This window comes from Atractosteus spatula, chromosome 8, assembly GCF_055471065.1.
Source record: "Atractosteus spatula isolate fAtrSpa1 chromosome 8, fAtrSpa1.hap1, whole genome shotgun sequence".
Classification (NCBI taxonomy): Eukaryota; Metazoa; Chordata; class Actinopteri; order Semionotiformes; family Lepisosteidae; genus Atractosteus; species Atractosteus spatula.
The window spans coordinates 51,093,510-51,119,671 of NC_142713.1; the positions used below are offsets into that span (position 1 = coordinate 51,093,510).

The window sequence follows — 26,162 nt, forward strand, 5'->3', positions numbered from 1 at the left end:
TATAAAACAGGAAGCATCCAAGTCTGTCCAGCCACAGCTCCTGGGCAGAATAATTGCATCATTTGATCCCTTCTATGAGACAGAGCGAAGTCAAGGTTATTACATGGCCCTGGGTCTCTCCCTGCTTTTTATTGCAAGATCTCTTCTGCTCCAGTCAGCCATCTTCGGCCTTCATCACTTAGGGATGCAGATCAGAATAGCTTTGTTCAGCCTTATATACAAAAAGGTAATGTTTGTTCTTTATGTTGCCTTTCATTTTTTGGCATTATCTTTTAGTTCTTTTATTCTCCATTCCACTTACATCACCTGAACTTTGCATTTGTTCCAGACTCTAAAATTATCCAGCCGTGTTCTCGATAAAATTAGTACCGGCCAGCTGGTCAGTCTGATGTCTGCTAATCTCAACAAATTTGATGAGGTAAGTTTTAATTAATGACTGGCTTGAATTGTGTTGTAGAAATTGCCAACATACTGTACACCTGTGCTCTTGGCCAATATGAATCAGTATTTTAAAGAAGACAAATTTAAAACATCACACTGTAACACTTGAGATTACTAGGATGAAATATATTTATACAGTATAAATTATGTAACATGAATGTGACAATAAATGTCCTCTAGTGTAGATTAATTGGATGTTAGAAACAAAATCTTAATTCTGACCTTAACCCAAGGTTAGAGGTGTTTAATTATTCCTGTTTATAATGTCACTAATAACATGTTAATAGATTGCTTATAGACAGTTATTAATGAATACCTGAAAGAATATATAAGGTGGATAACATGCAATTTTTACAATTCTGCCATGAATTATAATATAGATAAGGGAGTAATAAAATAAGCAGATGAATCATAGGACTTGAAATACAGACCTTGAATTACTAACAATCTCTCAAGAGTCTTGAACATTGTTTCTGTTTCATAACTCAAAGGCATCTATAAGAAATGGTTTGATTTCTATTAGGATTTAGGACATTTCTGTAGCAACCCACAATTCATCCATATGTTATTTCATAAGGGTTAATTAAGCAACTTCATCTAACACATTGATTGAATATGAGAAAACTACGGTATGAAACCCTGTCAATTAGAGAAAAGTGAAACAAATGCTTTGAACCTCTCCAAAGGTAGAGTTCCAGTGTTGAATGTGCATACACATTGCAATTGCTTCAAAGCAATTATCACTTGTTCTTCACACTGCCCATACAAATTGGAGGTATTTCAGAAGTTTGTGCCTTACTTGCAACGTTAGTTACTTGGGCTGCTCTGGCTGTGGTTGTACTGTGTCTCTAAAAGTTTGTGTTTTGTGTTTCAAATTCCAGAGCCTTGGTCTTGCCCACTTTGTGTGGATTACCCCTCTGCAGTGCATGCTGTTGATGTGGTTTATCTGGGATCTGATTGAAGCCTCATCATTCTGTGCACTGGCTTCTCTAACTCTTCTAGCCATTGCTCAAGCCTGTCTTTCCCATAGGATGGACCCGTACAGGTGCTAAATGTTTATCCTTGTCTTCTTGTTAAATGAACTGAAGAAAAAAACTAAAAGTGTTACTAGTATGAATCCCGAAAAAAAAAAAATTGTGGTTTCTTAACAGCAATGACTACAATTACACAGATGTTAAGCAGAAGATTCAATAAACATAGTTCCCAAAGGTTTTCAACAAATAAAGCAGAGAAACTAAAAGGAAGTGGATGGCACAGTAAAAGAAAAGTGTGTAGAAAGTATAGATATTTTGTAGGGGCCACTAATGACAAACAGACCTTAGTCTTGTGTGGCTGAACACCAGTATTTCCCATGAACAAGTACTGTAATTACACGGTCCCGTGCGGTCACTGTTCAACTTCTTAGAGGGCCTAGTGATGTTCATCCACACGAGAGTGAGCAGAAGCAGGTCTGTGAAGCCCTTAGATTCCCAGAGCTGCCTGCATGCCACACTGAACGGTGTTTTCACCTGTCAGTACTAGCCTGTCATTAGGTGTACATTTATTGATTTGGCTTGATGAGAATTATATATGTGAATTTAGAGCAGAAAGTACAATTTGCAGTTGAGGCAGTAAATGTTTTATTACAGACATTTATTATTGTTTTTGAAGAGGTACAATGACAGAACAAGGTATCACTGCTGGTATTCTGAATTTGATTTTAAATGCTTCGGATGTCACAGTGCTCTGTCCTCTGCTCACTGCAGTGATCCTACACACAACTGTATTCATTTCAGCACAAGCACTTTATTTAAATATACGAACGTTTAGTTTATCTCACTAACTTCGTATCTAGCATTTTGATAATGGTTGCACGTTATTTTATCATACACTAGATACACTGCAATGTAAAAGTTAACCAAACACACAATATACACATTCTTACAATACAAACAGAAACCACCAATTTGGATCCCCTGACATACAGTAGGCCCCAAGGGAACAGAGCTTCTCAAGTAAGCTGTCTTTATAGGTGCCAGCATAAAAAAATGCTCACTCAGGGGAGGGGGTTAATGTTGGAGAGTGCCTAGTCTCTGGCTACAAGGCAGAACAATTTGGATCTGAGTATGGGAGGTTACAGTGTTGTATAGGTGATACCTTGCATTAAGGGTATTGCTTTTCATTTGTACTGTATATTGTGTATATAGTCAATACTTGTCCCCTGGTACAGTATTTCTACACTTGTTATGTTTTTTTTATGGGAGTAGAAGACATTAATCATCATTGTACATTACAAGTGCTGCCGGAGGCTTGTCCATCATTTGCAGTGAACAGAGATCATGTTTAAGTGTTTCTGGTAACCACTACCAACATCTACTAATACCCAACACTGGGGTGTGACACTTCCTCACTGCATTTCCTTTGATCAGCAGCTGTTTTCCTCTTTCTTACTGGAATTGTTGAATCATGGCAACAAGAAAGAAACAAATAAGAAATTAAATAAAAGGAAAAACACCTTTCATTTAATCGAATTACGGATTGCTTCCAAATTATTTTCATTGTTAGTTTTTGTCTGACTACTATAATATGAAAACATATGTTAATATGCTTGTGTTTTTTGTTGTTGTCTTTCAGAGCTAAGAGGGCAAAGAAAATCAGTGAAAGGCTCAAACTTACATCCGAGATAATAGAAAACATTCATTCAGTAAAGGCCTATGGCTGGGAGGAGATTATGGAAAAGATCATTCAAAACATTAGACAGTGAGTAGAAGGAAACCTTTTTATCTCGTATTATTATTATTCACTGTTTGACCTTGTCGTCCAGTGGTGGAGATCCCGTGTGTCTCCAAGTTTTTCTAGGTCTGTTTACAGCACCAGAACCTGATGATCTGGGAGTGTTTGGTCCCATTAATCCAACAATGAGCTGACCGAGCTTCTTAAAAGCTAAGTTGGATTGAAAACCTGCAGGCACATCTCCCCTGATGGATCAGGATTGCCCACCACAGTTCCAGCCTGACCAGATCTCAGAAACTGGGCAGTGCTGGGTGTGGTCGGTCGTGAAATGGGAGATCCGCAAGGAAAACGTTGTTGCTACTGTAAGCAGTTTTGGTAGATTGTTAGGGATTGCTCTTCCCACTTGACCCAAATGTTGGTGCTGTAGGAAATGCTGTCCTTTGGATAAAAGCCTAGCCTAGACTTCTTGGTCATTAAAAATCACATGTCACTTTTTGAGAAAGCGTCTTGGCTAAATTCCCCTCTGGGATTACAGAACCTAGGCTACAAACCTGAAGTTTACCCTTCAGTTGGCAACGTTATTTCTCTGATCTGTAGTGCAGTAGGGCTGCTGGCCTTAATCACTTAGGTTGGGGCTGCACTTGCTCGTGCTCTACAGTGGTTACTTTTACGAAAGAGCCTGTGTGTTTTAGGGATGAAGAGTGGTACATAAATGCAATTTATTAAAATTCATTATAACCATTCTTTTATTTTCAGAGGTTGTGTGCAGGGCCGTCTCAAGGGGTGGGCGGGGCCCGGGGCAGGATTGGGGTGGGTGGGGCCCGGGGTGGGTGGGGCCCAGGGTGGGGGGGGTGGGGTTCTTGTGTGTAGTGGTGGCGGCAGGGAGCAGTATTGAGGTGATGAAATAGCTCCCTTACTTGCCTGCGCAAACAGACATACAGAACCGAACAAAACTACTAATCGCCGTTGTTGCTAATGCTATCAGGTGTCTCAATGCCAGCATCCTTGTCGTCCTCGAGATCACCACCCGTGTCCGTTTCTTCTTCGCTCCTGGTTTTTACAACGAACCTTTCCAAAGACCTTTCCCTTCAAGTGCCACATTTGCATCCTCCCTCTTCTGCTTCCTTTTTCTTTTCACCCCCCACTTTGAGACGGCCCTGGTTGTGTGCCAGGTGCCATGGAGGTTTGTAAAAGCAGAGTATAATACGGGTTCTTAATATTTTAAAAAACATATATATTTTCATAAATGTAACCATGACATACTGTAGAGTTCCCATGACAAATGTAATTGCTACTGTAAATGTTTCGTAACATCTTAAAGAAGTTAAATCACAATGTTGAGGGGTGGTTTGTGCTTTGGACTAGTAAGTAGAAGATTAAGGGTTTAAATTTTTTTAATGGAGTAATGGTGTCCTACTTTTGAGCAAGGTGCTTCACTTACTGTAGTTTTCTTTCATAAAATGGCTAGCTGCATACGTGGGTCTAACTGTTAGTGTCTTTGGATACAAGCATAAGTTCAAGTAATTACAGTAATTGTAATGTTAAACTCTTACACTAAAACCTGTTGCATGTTGCCACAAAATTCATTTTCCTCTTTCAAGTCCAGGAGTGTATTGATAAATATCCTGTTTTATTATTTTACAACAGGGACGAGATGCATCTGACCCGAAAGATTGGTTATCTGAGGTACTTCTACAGTGCAACCTACTTCTTTTCTGCTTTTCTGGTGGTGATCTGTGCCGTGGTGCCTTACGCTCTCAGTAAAGGGATTACCCTTCGTAAGATCTTCACCACCATGTCATACTGCATGGTGCTCAGGATGACCCTCACAAGGCAGTTTCCTGGCTCTGTGCAGATGTGGTATGACACCCTGGCACTAATCAACAAGATAGAGGTAAGCATGAGAAAAGGTTGACCCATATAATAATTAATAGTTAATAATTGCTTGCACTTATATAGCGCTTTTCTGGACACTCCACTCAAAGTGCGTTACAGGTAATGGGGACTCCCCTCCACCACCACCAAGTGAACCACCACCACTAAACTATATGCACTGCATAATCTGAACGATGTGATTCCACTTCTGGAGTGATGTGATTGATTTTACAAACTTACACATTTGTTTTTCACGTTCAGACTGAACTGCAGTACAGAAGTGCAGAGTAATTAATAATTCTTAGCTTGTGTCTGTTCATACGTCTGTAGAGTCTGAGTGATTCTAAGAGTTGCTAATAAGGCATTATAATTTCTGAAAACCTGAAGTGGAACAATATATTATCTACAATACTCATACAGTACCTGTATGTATTCTGATAGTTGCCATCTAAAAGACAATGCACTCAGTTACAGTAGCTATTGGTTTTTTTGGCTGAAACTCACATAATATTGCACATATAAAGAGTTTACAAGTTCCTTTACTACTAAGAGTTCCCAGTGCAATCATTGGCTGGTTATGGTTAAAAGGAGCACATCCTTAGTGTTTTTTATTACATGGTCTGACAAGAATAACAACAACACAGTAACCTTAAAAGGCCTTTCTGAGGAATTCAGAATTTAAACCAATCGATGTTGTTACAGTTGCTTACAATGTGTTAGTAAGATCATGTCTAGAATGATGTGTACAGGTTTGTGTTAAAAGATATTGCTGCTCTGGATCACATGCATTCCTGGCTTAAAGGAATGTCCCACTCTGACAGGCTAAAAGAACTTAAGCTTTTTAGTCTTGAATGGAAAGGAATACGAGGAGACCAGATTCAAACAATCCAAATGATCAAAGACCTCTGATTGTTTGTTGATTGTTGTTTTTACTTGTGGCATTCTTCAGAATCAGAGGGGAAGCATGAAGCGGAGGACAGAAATGGAAACTAAAGGGAAGGGCATTTGAAACGAAGAACAGGAAACACTTTTGTACTCAAAGGCTTGTGGGGATCTAAAACAAGCTCCACAGTCATCTTATCAAAACTGACACTCAGGCTTCTTTCACTTTCTGCCAGTTGCCTTAGCTCCTTATTGTAGCAACCAAATGAGCTGAATGGACCCCTCTAGTTTGCGAAGTTTCTTATGTTCTTAAACCACACTACAGTAAGTCCTGTTTGTTGTGACTTGGTGCAGGGCCATGCATTTTTACATTGAAGAACACCTGTCTTGAAAGGGGCCTTTGAAAATCATTTGCTCATCCGACGTGTGTGGTTACAGTGTTAAATCAACACTTGGATGTGGTTTTCCACATTAGGGTGAAAAAAGAGTCCTGTAGTAAATCAAATGAAAACATAAATGACCACACTGGTAGAATATCTCCAGTACTGACTCTAAAATCTTCTTAGTAACCTTGACACGTGAGGCTCAGACGCAAAATTACATTTGCTAATTATTTATTGATTCCATCTTCCAGGATTTTCTTAAAAAAGAGGAATACAAAGTTTTGGATTACAATCTCACAACAACAGAAGTTGAGTTGGTAAACGTAACAGCTTCCTGGGATGAGGTAAGTACAGTATGTAGAAATTACTATAAATTATTTAGGCAAATATTAAATCAACTGCATGTTGTGTAAAAGTTTTGAAGCACTCACAATCTTTGAATGGTGTTTAGGTATTTTTTGTTAAATATGATTAGACAGGCTTCTTTAAGTTCACAAATCAAACAGGAATCAAAGAGAAATGTTTGCAAACACCTTTCACTAAAACCACATTTTTATTGGGTTGTTATATATTATAACTATCAATGATTCACTTTAAACCTTCCTTTGATAGCTTGATTCATTGTTTATTGCTCCGTCAACTGGAGCAGGCATTCATATCTGTGTCCTCCAGGCCCTGTGTTTTTGTAAAGGTGGGGTTTGTCTTGATCATGTCCACCCAATTTTCTGTTTGGACTCATTATTTTGAATCTCCCACATCAACAGTGACTCAGCAAAGTCTGTTAACTATGATGGAGTAACACCTTCTTACCTTTAAGGCTAGGCTGTTATTTTTCAGCCAGGCTACTTTGTACCACACATGCCCATACACAGGAGCAACTACATAAAAATCTTTTTATTCAGTAGTGTCACCCGCAGATCAGCTTTCTTGCCTGCTGAGCTGAGATCGCACAGATTATTCTGACGGCTCATAAAGTGTTACTGAAGTAACTGATTAATCTTAATCAGTCACATAAAAGGGAGAAGCAGATATTTGCTGTTTATGTTTCACGGTTATTCCAATAAAAAGCCATACGATGTCAAAGTGCATAAATAAGGTATGTCATCTAGCCAGCAGTTCTGATATCCAATTTTGTCTCTTCTGTTCTAAAAGATCCTTTTCCCATATACTGTTGGTAATTATTTTTCCATTTGTTTCACACAAGCCCTTTCTAGAGAGAATGTAGTGATGAGGTGCTGTTCAACCCAATCCCAAGATTCTTAAACTGTTTGTTCACGTGTAGAGATTAGAATATATAAACTATGGTTTTACAAAAGTGACAGGATTATGCAACATGCGAGTTATTACGTAATGTCTGAGAGATTTTTCGGTTCTGACACTATTGAAACTCTCACTTTTAAAAGCTTGGCTTTTGTTTGCTTCAAGGGAATAGGGGAGCTCTTTGAGAAAATAAAACAAGAAAACAAAGACAGTGGCAATCCTAATGGAGAAGCAGGTCTGTTCTTCACCAACCTCTATGTCACACCAGTCTTGAAAAACATCAGTTTATATCTAGAAAAGGGGAAGATGTTGGCTGTTGCAGGTTCCACTGGTTCAGGAAAGGTAACTATTTTTGTTTTCATTTTTTTTCTGTAATTATACCAGTAGCTTATACTCTCATCTGGCACAAAACAAAATAAAACATTGGGCTGGAGCACAAAACAATTCCAAATCAGCTCAATGCAAAATGCGCCACTGTGTTAACTTTACGTTTATTTAACTACTATGTTATATTCCTTGTTTATTTTCGGGAACATAAGACTGAAATGCCACATAAGGTTCTAAATTAATTGTTTGCTGAATGTAAAAGTTCCCAAGGATGTGTTGTAATCTTGATACTGTGCCCAGTTATCTTTTCTTTCACAGTGATTAATAGAGGCTGTTACTGGAATTTGATAAATGAACCTCAAACATTATGTGTAAAAGTTAATTGATAATTTTATGACCTTAGCTAGGATGTAAACAGAGAGTTTTAAACTACTACTGTGCACTTTCCTGTTACACATTAACGAAAAAATGCATTGTCCTGTTCAAATAATGTAAGAGAAAATTAGATGGATGACAGTCAATTTTGAAATCTGTATGTGTAAACAATATAAAGTTACTGCACATAAAGCTTACTTTTGATAATGTCTTATGTATATTTAAATATTAAGTACCTTATAACCTAAAACAAACAAAAAGGTTCCCATGAGCCTTATACTGTACTAACTGTCACTTGTAAATTGTGAAAGATGTAAAAAATAAATCAGACGGTAGAAGATATACAATATCAAAGTTAAATTGAAAAGGACTCCCCAAAACAAGTCCCAGTATATATTTCTGAAACTGCATCACATCTTCAGCTACTACAATTTCTTGTTTTATGAAGCATCCTTTTTACAATGTGGAGATTCATGTTATTGTTCGATATGTTCAACTATGCATGTCGAACATACTTCTTCTAAAGAGTTCCCTCCTGATGATGATAATGGGAGAACTGGAACCATCGGAAGGCAAAATAAAGCACAGTGGCAGAATATCCTACTCCCCCCAGACGTCATGGATAATTCCAGGCACTATTAGAGAGAACATTGTATTTGGATTGACCTACGATGAATACAGATACACCAGTGTCATCAAAGCCTGCCAATTGGAAGAGGTATATTTGCTGACAGTTTCTGTTTAACTAATATCCAGTGATATGATAGGTCCTTCACTCTTCACATTATTGAGACAAACTCAGATTTGATTATTTTTCCAACCTATGTCAGAATGTGGTTTCCAAGGGCCTTCTACCAGGATAAAAATCAACCTCATTTGGGTTAACCCAAAACAAAGACATATTTTCAAAGCAAACAAGGACTGCGTAACATATGACCCTGTGATTGCAAAATATTATGTTTGATTCAGTGTAGTCGATCGTGTTAATGATTTAAGATGGCCCATTGCATTGAATTACCAAGATTAATTTATTGTACAGTACCAGCTGAATAAAATAAAATAGTTAAACATATCACAGGGAAGTCTTTCTTTTTTAAGCTTAGGGAAGAAAATCATTCAGCAAATTGCCTCAGAAGAATTGTTTATCTCTAATTTCTGCTATGCTTGAAATTCTGTGCCGTGTCTTTGGTACATTTCAGTATTGCTTTAGGCTCCTTGTTTGTGCACAGTGTCCAACAATTGAACTCATTCAGGGCCAGAGGTGTCAACATAAATGTGCAATCGTGGAATTTTAGACAGGTAGTGTAATTCAACCAGAAATCTTAAAATCTTTCTGAGATTGGGCCGAAGAGTGTAGTATGGATCCAAAATAAAATGCAAGCATTTTGCTGGTCATGTTGTGCTGTCTTCGTGGAGTTTGTATGTTCTCCCCGTGTTTGTGTGGGTTTCCCACAGTCCAAACAACACTGGCAGGCTAATTGGCTTCTGGGAAAATTGGCCCTGGTGTAAGTGTGTGAGTGTGTTTGTGTCAGTGTGTGTCCCTGCACAGGACTGGCTTCTAGTCCAGGGTGTATTCTGGCTTGCACTTGTTGTCTGTGACCCTCTATCAGATGAAGCAGTTAGAAAATGAACAAATGAACAGGCTTACAATGAATGAAATCATGTTAAAGCCGAGTTAGTATGTATAACTCATACATATTTATCTGAATTGATTAGTAAAATCTTCTTATTTCCCCTTGTTTATGTATTTGATGAATCCAGGACCTGGCATTGCTTCCAGATAAAGACAAAACGCGTCTGGGAGAAGGTGGAGTTACTCTGAGTGGCGGACAGCGTGACCGGATTGGCTTGGCCAGGTTCATTGTCTTGCCCTGTTTCTACTCTCATTCCTCGCTTTTGTGTGCCACTAACTCACAATGGTGTTTCTTGTGTAAAGGAATATAATTATTAATTATTAACTAGTACGTTTCTAAAGAAACAGTAGATAGAGCATGGCAGTCAGCTCAGTTTTCCTTTTCATTATTTGTGGATCCAAAATGAACATTTTCTGATTCTGAAAGCAGAGGAGCCTTTAGGGTGTATTAATTTTAAAATGCCTTGAGCTTTGATATGTTCATATTTTTTATCTAATTTCTGTAATTGATTGATTGTGTTCCTGCATTCATGTAGTGATACATTTAAAGGTGTAGTAGATTTATGGACTGAGTTAGTTGTAACTGACCTCAAAGTTCACTTCTGTATGTCATATGCTTGTTGTTAAATCAAGTACATTTACACTTTAGCTGACCTGGTAAACTTTGTGTAGCACTGTTTTTTTTTTCAACTAAAGAAGCTCAGACAGTAAATAAAATGCAGATTACCTTGAATGTTTATGGATTTTATATCAAGGCTGAAAGACTAACACTTTTTAAATGTTAATATTACTTTTATTTATATTAGATTCTTATATTAGATTTTCTTATCTTTGCTCTTTCAACTCTCACTTACAGTTATTACAGTAATAACCTTAAGGGTCTTCTTGTATTAAAAAAATGAAAAGCATCATAAAAATTTATAGTTTTATTCTTTTATTTATTTAACAAATGATTGGTGTTTTTTTGCATTTTTTAAAGTTGTGCATTTGTGCATTTTATTTAGATCTCAAATGCACTTGAAATTGATGGATTTAAAAGTAGGAAATATTAAAATATAAAAAAAATTGAAATATTAAAACAATTAAAATGTTATATGTGTGAGAAGTTGTTTGTTAAACCTTCATTAAAGCAATTGATTGTACAGTAAATTATATTTTCAATAATTTCTGTTTTCACTTCAGAGCAGTATATAAAGATGCTGATCTCTACCTATTGGACTCACCCTTCACCCATTTGGATATTGTTACAGAGAAGGAAATATTTGAGAGGTAATTTTTTGGAAATGCCTTAGAACTTTTTTAAGAGGCTCTTGATTTCTGTATGCAGTATGTTCATTTGAGGAATGATGTTGAACAAACCCTTTTTTGTCCAATTAAAGGCAGATTAAAACAGACTAATTTTATAGTTTTTAAGTTTTTGGAAGGTGGCAGGAAATTACAGTACCTAGAAGAAGCCTAAGCACATACAGGGAAAATGTGAAAAATCCACACAGAGAGGTACCCCAGGTCTGATTTTGTCCAGGAACAGTGCATAACACCACACCATGGTGATTCGTGAGGTGTGCAGCACGATTTTTCTTTCAGATGTCACTCCAAGACATGTCATGTTACAGACGTGTTGTTTTAAAACATAGTTATCTTGTTTATATTTCTTTAACATCTGCTATTATAAATACTCTATTATCTTTATACGACTTACACTTTCTTTTACAGTCCTTCATATTTTAGAGCTGAGAATATTGTATGTTCTACCTGTGTTTAAAGGTGGAACACTTATGAACCACCGGTTTCAAAGCGTATAAATTTAGATCTGTTCATATGGGTGCCCAGGCTAGGCTTCTGCCGTAAACAACAGGGAGCCGTTTTCAAAGAACTGCTTTGCCAAATAATTTGTGTAGATATTTGTCAGTACAAATTCATGTTCAGGGTTTTTGGTAAAAACATGAAAAAAAGAGCCATAGTTCCAATTAACCTGGCCTAGTTTTTGAGGAGAATTTCATCCCTGCAATCCCCTTAGTAAAGAGCTCTCACAACATTATTCTTGTAATATTCTTTTGTTTTTTTAGGTGTTTGTGCAGACTTATGGCTACTAAAACACGTGTCGTGGTCACTTCCAAACTGGATCATTTAAAAAGGGCTGACAAGATCTTGCTTTTACACAATGGCACCACCTATTTCTACGGAACTTTCTCTGAACTTAAGTCTCAGCGACCTGACTTCACCTCTCTACTTATAGGCCTGGAAGCCTATGACAACATCAACGCAGAGCGAAGAGGCTCCATCCTTGATGAGACTCTTCGCCGCGTCTCTGTAGATGATACTGCTGGATTCCACCCTGAGCCTACCAGACAGTCCTTCAAGCAGGCCACCATAGATCATACAGAGAAGAGAAGGAAGTCGTCCGTCATCATAAGTCCCCTGGCTGCTTCCAGAAAGTTCTCCATCATTCAGCCTGAAGAAAAATCTGTGAGCGAGCTCGGGGAGCGCAGGTTCTCTTTCATCCCTGAAAACGAGCAAGTGGAGGAAGCTCTCCCAAGAAGTAATGTGCTGGATCGTGGGCAGACATTTCATGGACAGCGGCGGCAGTCAGTTTTGGCTTTCATCACTAACGCACAGATCCAAGGGCGCCGAGAACATTTGACCTCTTCCTTTTCCAGAAAGCTGTCCATAACCCCCCAATGTGATCTGGCTTCTGAGTTAGACATTTATGCCCGGCGGCTTTCAAAGGACAGCATTTATGAAATAAATGAAGATGTTGATGAAGAAGATATGGAGGTAGATTTTCTTTCCTGTGCTTTTCATAATTTTTATTATATTTATAATTTCTTGGCTTGTTTGCTTACATTATACCTTCAAATACCCTGTATTTGACAGAAGCAGTAGTGGAATGGAAGGCCAAAGTTCTGGTCAGGAATACATTATACATAGAAGATGCTGCTTTTCAAAATGAAAACATTTGTAAAATTGAATTTCTAGGCCATTATAAATCTTATTATTTTCTTGATTTCTTTGATACCATTATGAGTAATACAATATTTCAAACAAGCCAAGTCACTTATAGCCTTATTAGTGGCAAAAAACATCCAAATAATATATAATTATTAAATTATTAATATAAATTATTATAATAAAAAATAATTATATATAATTCTACATATGTTATTATAGATGTGTTCTTTATAATATGTATTTTGTGGGGAAGGTACAAATAGTTGCAAGTTGCAGTGTTCCTTTTGGACACTTAGGTTTAATCTTATATATTGTATACATTTCAGCACAGACACACAATATAGGCTTAGACTGGTACTCAGAATATTTATGAGCTGGTAGAACTGTCCATTCAAATTAGGTGCAAAAGATGAGCAGTATTTATCAATGTTCAACTGTTACCATTTATTGTCTGCAAAATATATCCAAGAGACACCTGTAACTGATACTTATTTTTTACCTTTCCTTTGTGCCATATTGTTACAATCATACCATTTGGCTTGACAATAAGAAAACTTTGTTTGATAACTAAAGAACTTTAAAATATTACAGTGTAATAATTAAAAATATTACAATATCACAAACATATTCAGACCCTTGCACAGTTTGCTGCTTTAAAGCTTGCAGTCATGACATTTTGAAGTAGTAATTAATATATATGTTATATACATAACCTGCACCACCCTTTCAAGGCAATAAAAAGTAAAAAGATAATATGAAAAAATTGAAAAGTAAGGTTTAGTATTCAATCCCTTTTTGTGGCAAACCTAAATTAATCTACAGTAGGTGAGCAGGTAGTTATGTGGCCTCTGTCTATGAGCTGTAATAGTGGCTCTCACAATTTCAGAGTAAAAACACCTGTCTCTGTGTGATTCCTCAGTCAGGAAGTGAATTTCAAGCAAAGACGCAAGTATGAAGCCTTAGGAGCTTTCAGATTGTCAGAGAAGTCTGTGAAAAGTACAGGTCAGGAGAAGGGACTTTGATTATGCCTGAATACCTGTGAATAGTGTCTGCTCAATCATGAACAAATGGAATGTGCATCCTACCTACCAGACACTGCCTGGATCGGACTGCCACTCCAAACTGAGAGATGGGCAAGGAGGAAGGAATACATCAGGCAACAATAACCATAAAACTGGCCTGCATGACAGTGAAAAACCCTTCTCATATCCCATAGTTTGTAATAGAGCAACTGAGTGATTCTCCAAAAATGTGGCACAGGTTGTTGTTGTCAAATTAGACCAGAATGTTCCAATTTTGTCTCAATACCAAGTGTTTATGCTTGTGCAGATGCAATACAGCACACCTCCCAGTCAGCACCATCCCAACAGTCATGGTGGTGGTGCTATGGGGTTGGTTCTTCTCAGCAGGGATGAGAAACCTTGTGGGATTCAAGGAAAACACATACAGTACAGTACATGAATGGAGCACAGTACAGGCAAATACTAGAGGAAAACCTGTTTCACTCTGCTGAAGACTAAAAACAGAGTCAAAAATTCACTTTTCATCAGGACAACAATCCAAAGTACAAGGTCAAAGCTACTGTAGAGTGGCTTAAAAATATGAGAGTGACTGTCCTTCAGTGGCTTAATCAAAATCCTGATGGAATATTACTGAGAAACCGTGATAACGGCTGTCTATACTGTACCTAATTCCTAAGCGACTTGAAGGAGCTTGTGCAAATCTACCAAGAACAATAAGTGAAAATTGCACCACTCTGGTGTAATAAATTGGTAGAGTCTTACCCCAAAAGATGTGTATCTGTAATTGATACCAACAATTATTGAGTTCACAGGTTTGAACACTTAGGAAGTCAACAGAATTTTTTTTTCTGTAGGTGTCTGCTGACATTCACTGTAACTTATCCTTCTATAATCTTATTAAAGAACTGTTCAGTTTGAGCATTTGGGTTTTGAACAAAATATTTTTTTAAATATATCCATCATTTTGTAATCTCACAAAAAATGATTCACTGTTAGATGGGTCTGAATGCGTTTGCGCATATATATATATATTTCCATACTATGTCCATGGATCTACATGCTGCTTTTTCTTTCATTTATGTGTTTCTAGGAATGTTTTGCTGATGAACGTGAAAATGTCTTTGAAACTACCTCATGGAGCACATGCTTCAGATACATGATGACTAACAAAAGCTTGGTTTATGCCCTTATTTTTATTGTTTTTGTCTTTATACTTGAGGTAAGAAATATTTAATTTTCATAAACATTTCTGGCAATAGAAAAATAATTCAAGAAATTCTGATTATTGGCCAAATTTGGAATTGTATTTTAATGTACAACTGTTACTTAACTGAATACAAATAATAAGTTTGCAATTTCTCTTTTTATTTTAGGCGGGTGGGTCCTTGGTTGGATATTATTTCATTAAAGAGTAAGTGAATAGCTAATTTCAAATTTTAGGGATTTAAATCTCCAATGTTTCTTCTACAACTGATGAGCAATGAAATATCTCCATACTGCCCTCTGAAATTGAGAATTATGGAATAATTGTATGCTTGTAGCATACGGAAACACATCTTGTAACTAGCTTTGACAACCTGGTCTGAAGAGACTCTGATATGCAAGTTTTCATCTCCAAGCATGGAGCACGTTTGAATTCTTAATTACGCATTTTTAGTATTTTGCTAATTGTATAAATTTGACGTAATGCCCCTCAAATCTAAAATCTAAGTTAAAACTCCTCCCAGGATAAACTGTTCATTTTTATGAGACTTCCATGGAAATTGAGGAGTGCTGATGAGCGTGTTCTGACAAGATTTGAAGACATTACATAAACTAGGTACAGGTCATGTCTACTGTACCTCTCCTAAATGTTCAGATACTTACTTTGTAACTAGAAAACCAAAATAACTGGCAAATTCTTCACACAACTGAGCGTCTATTTTCCCCTAATCCAACCCAGTCTCTCACTTACTGTAGTTCTATGAAATTCAGATTTATTGTTGTAAACATAGCATTATTCAACAGTGCAACCTTTCATAATGGCCATATGCAGAGAAAATAATAAAAAATAAATAAATAAAAATCATAACCATTTTTGTTTGCATTCAGCAGATAGAGAATATAACAATAACCTGCAAGTTTATGTCTCATTAGCAGAGCTACACTAATTCTGCTCAGTTATCAGACACTCTGTGGCTTTTGTCAGGAGATAAAAACTAGGAACTTTAATTAGAAAGTCTGTCCTCATCCATTGTTATCAGACATACAGTACCATATAATCTAACCTTTTCACAGCTTCCACTGGAAAAAAATTCTTGCTGTTATTTCATGTTAATTGCCTTTCTATATTTAGTTCTGTTTATGGTTTAATGAACAGACCTTGTAATTCTTTTAAAGTTTTATATATGAGCCTGTTTTCAGTCCTACAGGACATTCTGCTCTGAGCCATTGTCCTTTAATTAAGATACGATATTTGGTATAATTTCTCCACTCATAACCATTTTTTAAACTTCCTTGGGAAATAAAAACAAACAAGAATGGTTCAGCTGCCCATCTGCAGTTCTGGCACTGGGATATTTTGATATGTTTCTGAAGGCCTTCAGTTGCCAGCCTGGGTATTTCTGATGCTGCTGAACTGAATGAGTGAATTAGGCCCTTTATTGTTGGACATTGAGCTTCTTCTGTGTGTGCAGCAAAAAACTGAAGAAACCTCTCATGCAGGATGTCCATGATTTCTCTTTTTTTTTCTCCAGCATCTTGATAAATGACACTAATTCTCAACCCGGGAACTCTTCATCTCCTGGAACACACTACGCGGTGATTGCCACCCCAACCAGCTCTTACTACATCTTTTATATCTGGGTAGCCACTTCTGAGACCGTGTTTGCAATGGGATTCTGCAGAGGAATTCCCCTGATTCACACCCTGCTGACGATCTCCAAAAGGCTGCATGAACAAATGCTGAGCTCGGTGCTGAGAGCTCCAATGGCTATCTTGAATACAATGAAAACAGGTAGAACAGAACCTCTCCAGATACACAACAGAAGGAAAAAACGATTTCTTCGGTTTTTGAGAAGATGTGTAAACCAATCTCCTCACGATGTACTGTAGCTAAGTTAATTGATTTTCTCATTTTGTATGCCTAATACAGGTGGTATGCTTAATACAGGAACATCTTGGCATCCCTAAACTAGCATCTAAACTAGTCGGATGAATGTCCTCCTGTTTGTAACCTTTAGTTTGTTTTAGCACTACTGTATGCTGTATATTAAAATGAAATATCTGAATCATCTTCAAGACAGTAAACATACAGCCACTTACATGTGATCTGTAGTTTATTAATGTCAATATATAATTAAAATCTACAACATAATGGTGATTGTAATAATGTGTATATTTTGCAGCAGTATTTATGGTTAGGTGTTAATATTATTACTCCATTTTGTATTTTGATTTTCTTTAAAAAAATGCAATAATTTAATACCATGGTAGATTCCTTGTGTTTGTTGTTGAAAATAAGTTGCAATGAGTGAAAGTTAAATAAAATACATTCGTGTTTACACTCCTAAATTTGTATAACATAAACCATTATTTTTGTTATACTGTACCCTTATTTTTAAATGATTTAATTCACTTAACCAAGTAAATTAAAAAAAGATACAGCTAAAAGATGGGTACATGGCTAGAAAGATGTAATTATGAATTATAACTGCTCAGTAATTCTAAAAAGTCTTCTCATTTTATCTAAATTTATTTGGCTATCTTCAGGCCGAATTATGAACAGGTTTACCAAGGACTTGGCTGTTATAGATGACATGCTGCCTCTGATCCTCTTTGATTTTGTGCAGGTTAGTATCCTCAAACATCCATTGATTTAGAAAACAAGAGAAAGTCTAAGTCACATCTTCATGTCTGATTTGCTGACAAGCAGAAAATAGACTTTCAAGAAAACAAAGCATGTAAATTCAAAGACAGAATGGAATATCCTTCAAATAGCCCTATGTCCAGGGCTGCCCATTTATGATTCTTAATGACAAGGACATTTCTGCACTCATCTTGTTGTGCAGTATCTTCTTTTTATTTTTAGAAAGCTATTTTTTCAATCTTTTTGAGAACCCATGTCTTTCTTTCTCCTCTTTCCAGCTTGTGCTGATTGTTGTGGGAGCCATATTTGTGGTTTCTATAATCCAGCCCTACATCTTCATATCTGCTGTTCCTCTCATTTTGATTTTTGTCTTGCTGAGGAAATACTTCCTACGGACAGGGCAGCAGCTGAAACAACTTGAAGCTGAAGGTAAAAGGGTGGGGGGCCAGTAGTTTATGCACTTAGTTTTCATTGATTAGTACATTTTTCAAATTTACTTTTCATCCCTTTTCACTTGTAAACTTTAAAGGTTTTTTATGGATAGTTTAAGAGGGATGACTGCAAACTAGGTCTCCTTGACCTTAGCTAGTCTAATCCTTCATGATGTCACTTCCTGAATAAAACTATATCAATAAGTCCTTTTCTTATTATAGTTGTTTTTGGGTCCTAAGGCCAGGTGATGGACCATCAGCCAAATGGGTTCAGTTTATTATGCCTCACATGTTAATTGACATTCATTTTCTTGTTGTTAACTCTCATGAAAATTGCTTTTAAGGACACAGGTACTTGTTATGCATTGTTAATTTAAATTGATTTAGGTTCACAGCTTTTTTATGTTTGTTGTTAATCTGCGGTTAGAATGATCTTCTTTTTATGGTGAGACCTCTCCAATTTTAGGCAGCTTTAATTTTAAAATGGGATTATTTTGAATGAATTTCCATTTTACAGATCTGTGGATTACATATACAAGATCAAATGAGATAAACTCACTAAAAATGGCCATAAACCTGATCTGACATTTAAATTGCAAACCATAACAAAACTGGGCAGAAAACAATAACAGATTATCCACTGTCATTTTTAATGTATACTTTGAAGTAAAAATAAACTACTTGAAGGTTAATAAGACTAAATGGTGACCAGCCTTTTATATAATACTAGTTCCAGCTCCAGTTGTTTCACAGTGATAGGGTACATTATCTACAGTATATTTATCAAGCCTGGAAAGTAAATTTAATCTTAGAACTAAAGATTATAATGCTCTTTTGCCATTCATTGTGCTCAGTTGTTTGCATCAATAACAAGGTTTGCATCAGATACTAAACTCATTTAGGGAAGCATTTTATTTTTCAACAGAAACTGCTAAAGACATCACTTGTTTTCTGTGCCCATTAGTTTCCATTTGATTCAGAATACCTGTTAATGTACCTAAAGAACATGTTTTAAAAACTGTATTTTGTGTTTCTCTCAGCTCGGACCCCAATTTTTTCACATCTCATCATTTCCCTGAAAGGACTCTGGACGATAAGGGCTTTTGGACGCCAGTCTTACTTTGAAGCTCTCTTTCACAAGGCTCTGAACGTGCACACTGCCAACTGGTTCCTCTACCTGTCCACACTGCGATGGTTCCTCTTCCGAATAGACATGGTCTTTGTCTTTTTCTTCTCCGCTGTCGCCTTCATCGCCGTGGCAACAAACCGTAAGGCACCTTATACTGAAAAAATTAACATGAGCTGATGTTTATAGTCCTACAGTATTTGTAAAGAAAACTAAATTGTATGGATTCTTCACAAAAAGCCTAATTGTTCACTTTTCAAAACTTGATAGTGTATACAACGGGTGAAATAACGTCAGTCTGAATAGAGAGGGCAGTTTGAATGTATAGTATAATTGTTGTCTCAGTTGGTTTAAACTTTAAAGCATTCTAAAAATAGATCCTTCAGTATTTTGATAACATACTGTTTTGCCATGCCCTATAATAATGTCAGTTACCGCTGCTGGCTTACTACTTCAGTACATGTTTAGTATGTTTATTTATTATTGTTGTTTCTGTTTAAACGTTGCGTCTCCTTTTTCACATTCAGGTGATAAACCAGGGGAAATTGGAATAATTATTGCAATGGCCATGCTCCTTATGGGCACATTTCAATGGACAGTAATCACCAGTATAACTGTAGACAGTCTGGTAAGTTATAATATTTGATATTTAGAAAAGGCTGTATGTTGTATCGTATGTTAATTATTTCATCATGAGTATCCAATACTGCCTTCAGAGTTATGATCATTGTTTTAGTTCATCACTATGATGGAAACAATGGAAACAGTTTTTCATTGGAATTGTGCTTTGTGGTATCTGATTAAAAGGCTCAGAATTTTGACGTTCATTGCCTCATTCTTCTATCAAAGTGACTTTGCTTTCTTGGTTCGTCTCTGTAAACAATAGAAAGCAAAGACTTCAAACTGAAAATGTGATTTTGAATTGGAATACAAGGCAATGAGCTCTGAATCATTTGCTTCCCTGTAACGTCAACATTCCTGCTGGTTCTGTGCTCTGACTCAAATCAGTCAGTATCAGAAATACTGCTGCTTCTTAATTCAGCATTCACCTGAAAATACATCAGTGTTCTCTCCTTACTTCCAAATCAGTAAAGTTGCTTAACTGTGGCACAGCAATAGTCTATAACTGGTGACTGCAAGTTTTGAGGACCAAATCTAGAGATAGACTGTGCAGATGCAAAGATGAAAATTAAGTATTTCATTTAGTTAAATGCTTTTTTTGGGAATAGCAGCTGAATTATTTTGGAGATAAATGGAACAAATATTGGAGTTCAAAACTGTAAAAGTTGTCTCATTTGTGACTTGTTTATGCAGTACTTTGATATGTCATTTTTTATGTAATCCATAGTCCTAATGTTGATATAATAAAATATATTAGACTTCAAATTAAAAAATACAAATTGTTTAGTTATGTGGAATCCCTATTTTGATATAGATAATTGCAAATCTACACAGGATATGCTATTGGCTTAGCCTTGCTATTTAAAAAAATATGAAGTCAATGTTTAATGTAACTAAAAATAAAGTTTACAAAAACTAAATTAATTTTTTACCCACTAGAAAGAGAATCGTGCATTTTTTAACTCAAGCAGAACAATTTTAAGGCTGAGTGATTTTTAAGTTCCTTATCAAAGGCAGTGGACATTTCGTTCTTGTAATCTTTCCAAGATTTTTTTTTTAATTTGCTCTTATACAGTGCACCTACAGTGCTCGCACAGCATGCACAAGCTTAATGTGTGAAAAATCTGTCACACATACACACATCCAGCTCAGCGAAACACAGGTCCCCATTTGGAATTGCAGTGATCTGATTAAATGGCTTTTCAGCCAAGCATCATTTCTAAAACAAAACAAACAGAACCATGAGAAACACACTGCATGCAGAGACACTCATTTGCTTATCTACATTCCTCTGTCCATTACAAAAAAAAAAACAATCAGACCGGTTAACTACTTAGCTGTTGATGAGGAATGACCTCAGAGTACTGTGTGTTCTGTTCCAGATGCGTTCTGTCAACAGGGTATTCAAATTCATTGACTTGCCTTCTGAGGAACACAAATCCAGCAAAAGGGGAAGGAAAGCTGCAGACCTGGTCATTGAGAATGTACATGCGAACGATGATGACTGGCCTTCTAGAGGTCACATGAAGGTCAGCAACCTCACTGTCCGCTACACTGAAGGAGGGAGAGCTGTCCTTCAGAACCTCTCGTTTTCAGTTAACAGAGGCGAAAGGGTAAGGACGGATTATCTATTTTTAACTTCACTAGGAAAATAAGAATGTAAATACAGGACTTCACAAAGAGGCTGATTATCTGTGGCGAAGAAAAAATGATTTCCCCAATCTTAAGATGTGAAATATCATACTATCAAAATTTCTTTATATTATATACAAATATTTCAGTGTTCAATACATATTTAATTTACTGTCAATTGAGGTTCTTTGTAAAGTTAAAAAAGCATCTATACAGTAGATTCACTTTAGTGTTTATCCTAATCCTAACCTCATTACAGCATTACATTATAATGGATGCTTTATTAGCAGTATAAAGCATATAACCCCCAATTATATTACATTTAATAATCTCTTATTACTTAATGTAAAGTTAAAGTAATCCAAAATCTTATTTACGGGCCACTCCGTCACTAAATGTTTCAATTTTAAAATAGAGCCAAATGCATTTAGTGAAATTTACATCAGATATAAATGACCCATTTCGAAGTGCCCTAAATTCCTCCATTCTGATTTCATTTCACATATTTTGTTCACACTCCGCTGCTACCTTTGATGTAAAATTCACTCCTACTTTGCTCTGGTTCTTATTTATATTAATTAATATTCTTGTGTTCTTATGTAACTTGTTGATTGATATTCTGTGTAAATAAAAAGCAAAAATGTGATTGCATTTTAATCATGACAGGATTACACATGAGACTCAGACAGCTGAAGCTGACCTCCAACCACTTATACTGAGCACAAAACAGAAAGTTTAAGAAATCGATCCTTCTAGACACATCATGCAAAAGTCATGCAAAGTAGATCCATTTTAGAGGCTCAATAGTAAATTAAACTCCCAAGACACATTATTGCTTAATTTACGTAAACATCTGAGAACATTAATCTTCCCTGGTTTATAAAATCATTTTCCTATCGCTCTTCTTATGAAGTGCAAATTATGTGCGTAATGGATAATGCCGCAGGCATCCCTTTTATTTTAATTTAAAATAGAAAAAAACTGTTCTTAAAAACTTTTCCTGTTTCCACCACTCTTGCCAAAAAAGCTAAAAACGTGTCTAACTTGTTGTTGGGGGGGGGGTATAAATAAGACTTGTTCTTCAAAATAGTCTCTGAATGAAGAGCATTAACATACCCAGCTACAGTATACCCTGCTCCTGTCAGAGACTGTAGGTCTTTTACTTTGTTCTTGGTTAATTTTAATAAGATAGAAAGATTTCAGGGATCATACAGTACCTTCCAGCAGGAAACTGATCTCTACAAGTAGGTCATTTGCTATGCATGATTGGTATTTAGAAATTTCATTTTAACTGAAACATAGTGTAACAAAGTTCTGTTGACAAGAATGTTTATTTTTCACAGACACCTGTATTCATTCCAGTTCTTTTGTTCCCTGTTCTTAAAGTATCCTTTACAGATGTATCCATTTCCTTCAGTCTTTTTCACATTCCCTTTAATATACAGTACACACATTGTGTTTTAGAAACAAATTGTATATACAGTAGTTAAGGAGTGCCCTGCTGACTGAACTGAAGGAATCATTGGCAATTACTCAGCTGTACAGTATCTTGTGCCCTCAGTTACGTAGCCCTTGTGATGAATCAGCCATCTAATTCTTATTGTTTGTGACTACAGATTAATTTTAAAGGTGACCCATCCAGAAAATTCCAGGTACAGCAGAGTCACAAAGACGTGCAAAAGTGAGCAGTCCTTGCAATCACTTAGTTTTACATTAACATATATATCAAAGATATTTTAGCGTTCAGTTTTAACAACTTACAATATAACAGTCACCTATTATCTAAATTGGCTATTCACTTGTCATCATTTAGAAGATGACTGGTTAAAGTAATATTAATAAATAGAATCAAATACTCCTCTCACTTTTTCATGTAGTCTTCTGTATTATGACTGAGTGTTTATGGATAAACAATTTTCTAAGACCCATCTGCTAAACACTCAACAAAATGATCTGCCTGACATCAATTGCCAGCATATCTTTGGTTAGGATCAAATCAGGGAGTGCACTGTTGTACAAAATACACGCGTCATCTCGCCCACATACACATTAACTTGCTTGTGTATAACCTCCCAAGAAGACATGTTCTGTCTTTTTACATGTCACTAAAAAAATCAAAGATTTAAGTGTTTGCATTTTATTTACTGTCATGTACTGGCAACTTGTTTGCACATAGCAATTTCCCTCACGGTATCAATAAAGTATCTATCTATAGGTCCTAAGCCTCCACTTACCAACAATATGCAAGTGCAAATAATTTTGCTAATGTAAACATAACAGTGGCAGAGAACGAATTGAGCCTGAATTTCTGATTTATTGTAGTACATGTTTGATGTAATGATAGATATTCCCTGATATAATAAGGAAAAAAATAAAACTTGCTGACTGTTGGATGGCCCCTTAGATCTAGTCTAAGGAAAAAATACAAAAACTCAAACTGCACAATTTCAGCGCATGGTGCTAACGGAGGTGCACCAGAAGGGTGCTAACACTTTTGCTGAATCACATACAGAAGCAGTCTGTTTGCCCAAATCTGCATCTGTTTTTGGTGTGCATGTCTCTAATAAACTCTCATCAAGCTTATTTTCACCTGGCATATACTGTACCTAGTGTGAAATGTTTTAACATGACAGTTGTACAGCACTGCTAATTTTCTGTTCTGACATCCCTATGGAATGTTCAACCATCCATTTTCTAACCTCTTTATCCAATTCAGGGTCACAGTGGAGCCGGAGTCTATCCTGGCAAGCAACGGGTACAAGGCAGGGTACACCCTAGATGGGATGCCAGTCCATCACAGGGCAGACTGACACAAACACACACGCATGCACGCAGACACACCATGGCTATATTTCCCAGAAGCCAACCTACCAGTATGTCTTTGGACTGTGGGAGGACACTAGAGCACACATGGGGAACACAAGGAGAACATACAAACTCCACACAGATAGCACCCCAGGTCCAAAATTGAATCCTGGGCCCTATCACTGCGAGCCAGCAAAGCCAACCACTGAGCCACTGTGCCAACCTGCTTTGAAATGTATTTTCTCAATGAGTAGATTAGGTTTAAACATTTACACTGGCCAAAACATGCATGTGGGGGATACAGTGCCAGATTGTCCAGATGTTGAGAAAGCCTGGACTGTAAAGGAATGTGGAAATAACTTTTTACATTCTGACCATTTATTGAGAAAATCGGGAACAATGACAGATTTGTCATCTGCTGGTAGCTGATATTCTTAAAACAGTATTGCAATGTTTGATTTTATGCTATTTGCAGCTAAATTGAAAATGTTTTAAATACAACAGTAAATACTACAGGACGTTTCTGAGACTTTTGGCAGTACCTATGTTTAGTACATACTCAGTAAGCTAACTCTTTCTTCTTGTACACTACCAAGATCTTCCACATTGCATTTACCTGTCTATATTAACTCTGATTTAATTATGTATTACTACAGTGCTATCTTTATTGATCAAAGTGTCTTCCTTTCTTCCTGTTCTCCAAATCACAGTATGCATTTAATTTAGCCAAGTTTGCCAAATATGTCATTAGTGTTCTCAAATAGGTTCTATGAGTTGTTTTGCAACGATGGTAGATATAAATCAGAATTAATGATGTTTACAAGCTAAATGTGATTACTGGTCACCTCGATTAGGGAAAATACCACCCTTGTGAAAAATCCCAGCTATGTTTAACATTTGATAAATCAGTTAGGATTTTACTTCTTAAGAAAAAATACAAAGTAAGTTTTTAAGAAAAGAACACAAGCTGAGAAAAAAAATTACATCATATACAGTATTGCATTTAACAGGAAGATTATAAGTCAAAACCATTACAGTACAGTAGTTAATTACTGAAATACTGTTTTTTTTCTCTCTTGGATTATACGCTTGCTTTGTGTTCTTAGAACCTAATGATTTCAGTTATAGTCTTACAACTGCAGAAGTACAATAAGAAGATTATGTACCATAACTGTAAAAGATGAGCTTGAGTGTGTTTCACAAAATGTTCTTTCACTCTGGTCCCTTGATTCCAAATTATGCCAGAAATGTGAACCCACGCACAAGACTGTTTTTCGTAAAAGTCCTTGGGACATCACCCTTTGAAAATAAGTTCGGTAATATTTGATAGCAGATCTTAGAATGTTTAACACTCCAAGATAAGAAATTTGATCAGCTTTTTTTTTAGTACTAGGATTTCTTTCTACTACACAGCTCCTAATTTTCCCTACAGCAACATGTCCATCAAGCATAAACATCAGCCTTACCTTTCCATATACTCTATTTACATATACTGTATATAAAAATGTCTTGTATCATTCTCAGACTCTATCTTTACAATGGTAGGGTGAGGGTGATGTGTGGTTGTGAATATCAGCATTTCACTATTTTAAAACCTACTGTGGTTTTAAAAGATACTGTAAATGGACTACAAAAAAAAGAATGCTTATGTTATTAATTCTGCCTTCTTGGTTTGTAGTGAAAGACCTTGGTAAAAAAAAAAGGTTTTGGCGAGGTTTTTAAAAATGTCTGGATGTGAACCAACCCAAACAGGTTCTAGTGTGAGAAGAAACCTGCTTTTTAAAAGGCAGTTTTTTGTGAATCAATTAAAGCTGAGCTGTTCATAACCTTAGAAAGCAATG

At 36.3% G+C, this 26,162-nt stretch overlaps 1 protein-coding gene across 2 annotated transcripts in view; it reads left to right on the forward strand.

The window, feature by feature from the left end:
• Nucleotides 1-26,162, forward strand: part of cftr (CF transmembrane conductance regulator) — a 36,483-nt gene that overhangs the window by 4,636 nt on the left and 5,685 nt on the right. For both annotated transcript variants that reach the window (XM_088924336.1, XM_088924337.1), the window contains exons 4-22: nucleotides 11-226; nucleotides 329-418; nucleotides 1,323-1,486; nucleotides 3,055-3,180; nucleotides 4,801-5,047; nucleotides 6,545-6,637; nucleotides 7,719-7,895; nucleotides 8,782-8,973; nucleotides 10,017-10,111; nucleotides 11,071-11,157; nucleotides 11,955-12,663; nucleotides 14,950-15,078; nucleotides 15,233-15,270; nucleotides 16,595-16,854; nucleotides 17,610-17,689; nucleotides 17,985-18,135; nucleotides 19,178-19,405; nucleotides 19,791-19,891; nucleotides 21,267-21,497. In XM_088924336.1, coding sequence (XP_088780462.1) covers nucleotides 11-226; nucleotides 329-418; nucleotides 1,323-1,486; nucleotides 3,055-3,180; nucleotides 4,801-5,047; nucleotides 6,545-6,637; nucleotides 7,719-7,895; nucleotides 8,782-8,973; nucleotides 10,017-10,111; nucleotides 11,071-11,157; nucleotides 11,955-12,663; nucleotides 14,950-15,078; nucleotides 15,233-15,270; nucleotides 16,595-16,854; nucleotides 17,610-17,689; nucleotides 17,985-18,135; nucleotides 19,178-19,405; nucleotides 19,791-19,891; nucleotides 21,267-21,497 — 3,414 coding nt within the window. The remainder of the gene's footprint in view (nucleotides 1-10; nucleotides 227-328; nucleotides 419-1,322; nucleotides 1,487-3,054; nucleotides 3,181-4,800; nucleotides 5,048-6,544; nucleotides 6,638-7,718; nucleotides 7,896-8,781; nucleotides 8,974-10,016; nucleotides 10,112-11,070; nucleotides 11,158-11,954; nucleotides 12,664-14,949; nucleotides 15,079-15,232; nucleotides 15,271-16,594; nucleotides 16,855-17,609; nucleotides 17,690-17,984; nucleotides 18,136-19,177; nucleotides 19,406-19,790; nucleotides 19,892-21,266; nucleotides 21,498-26,162) is intronic.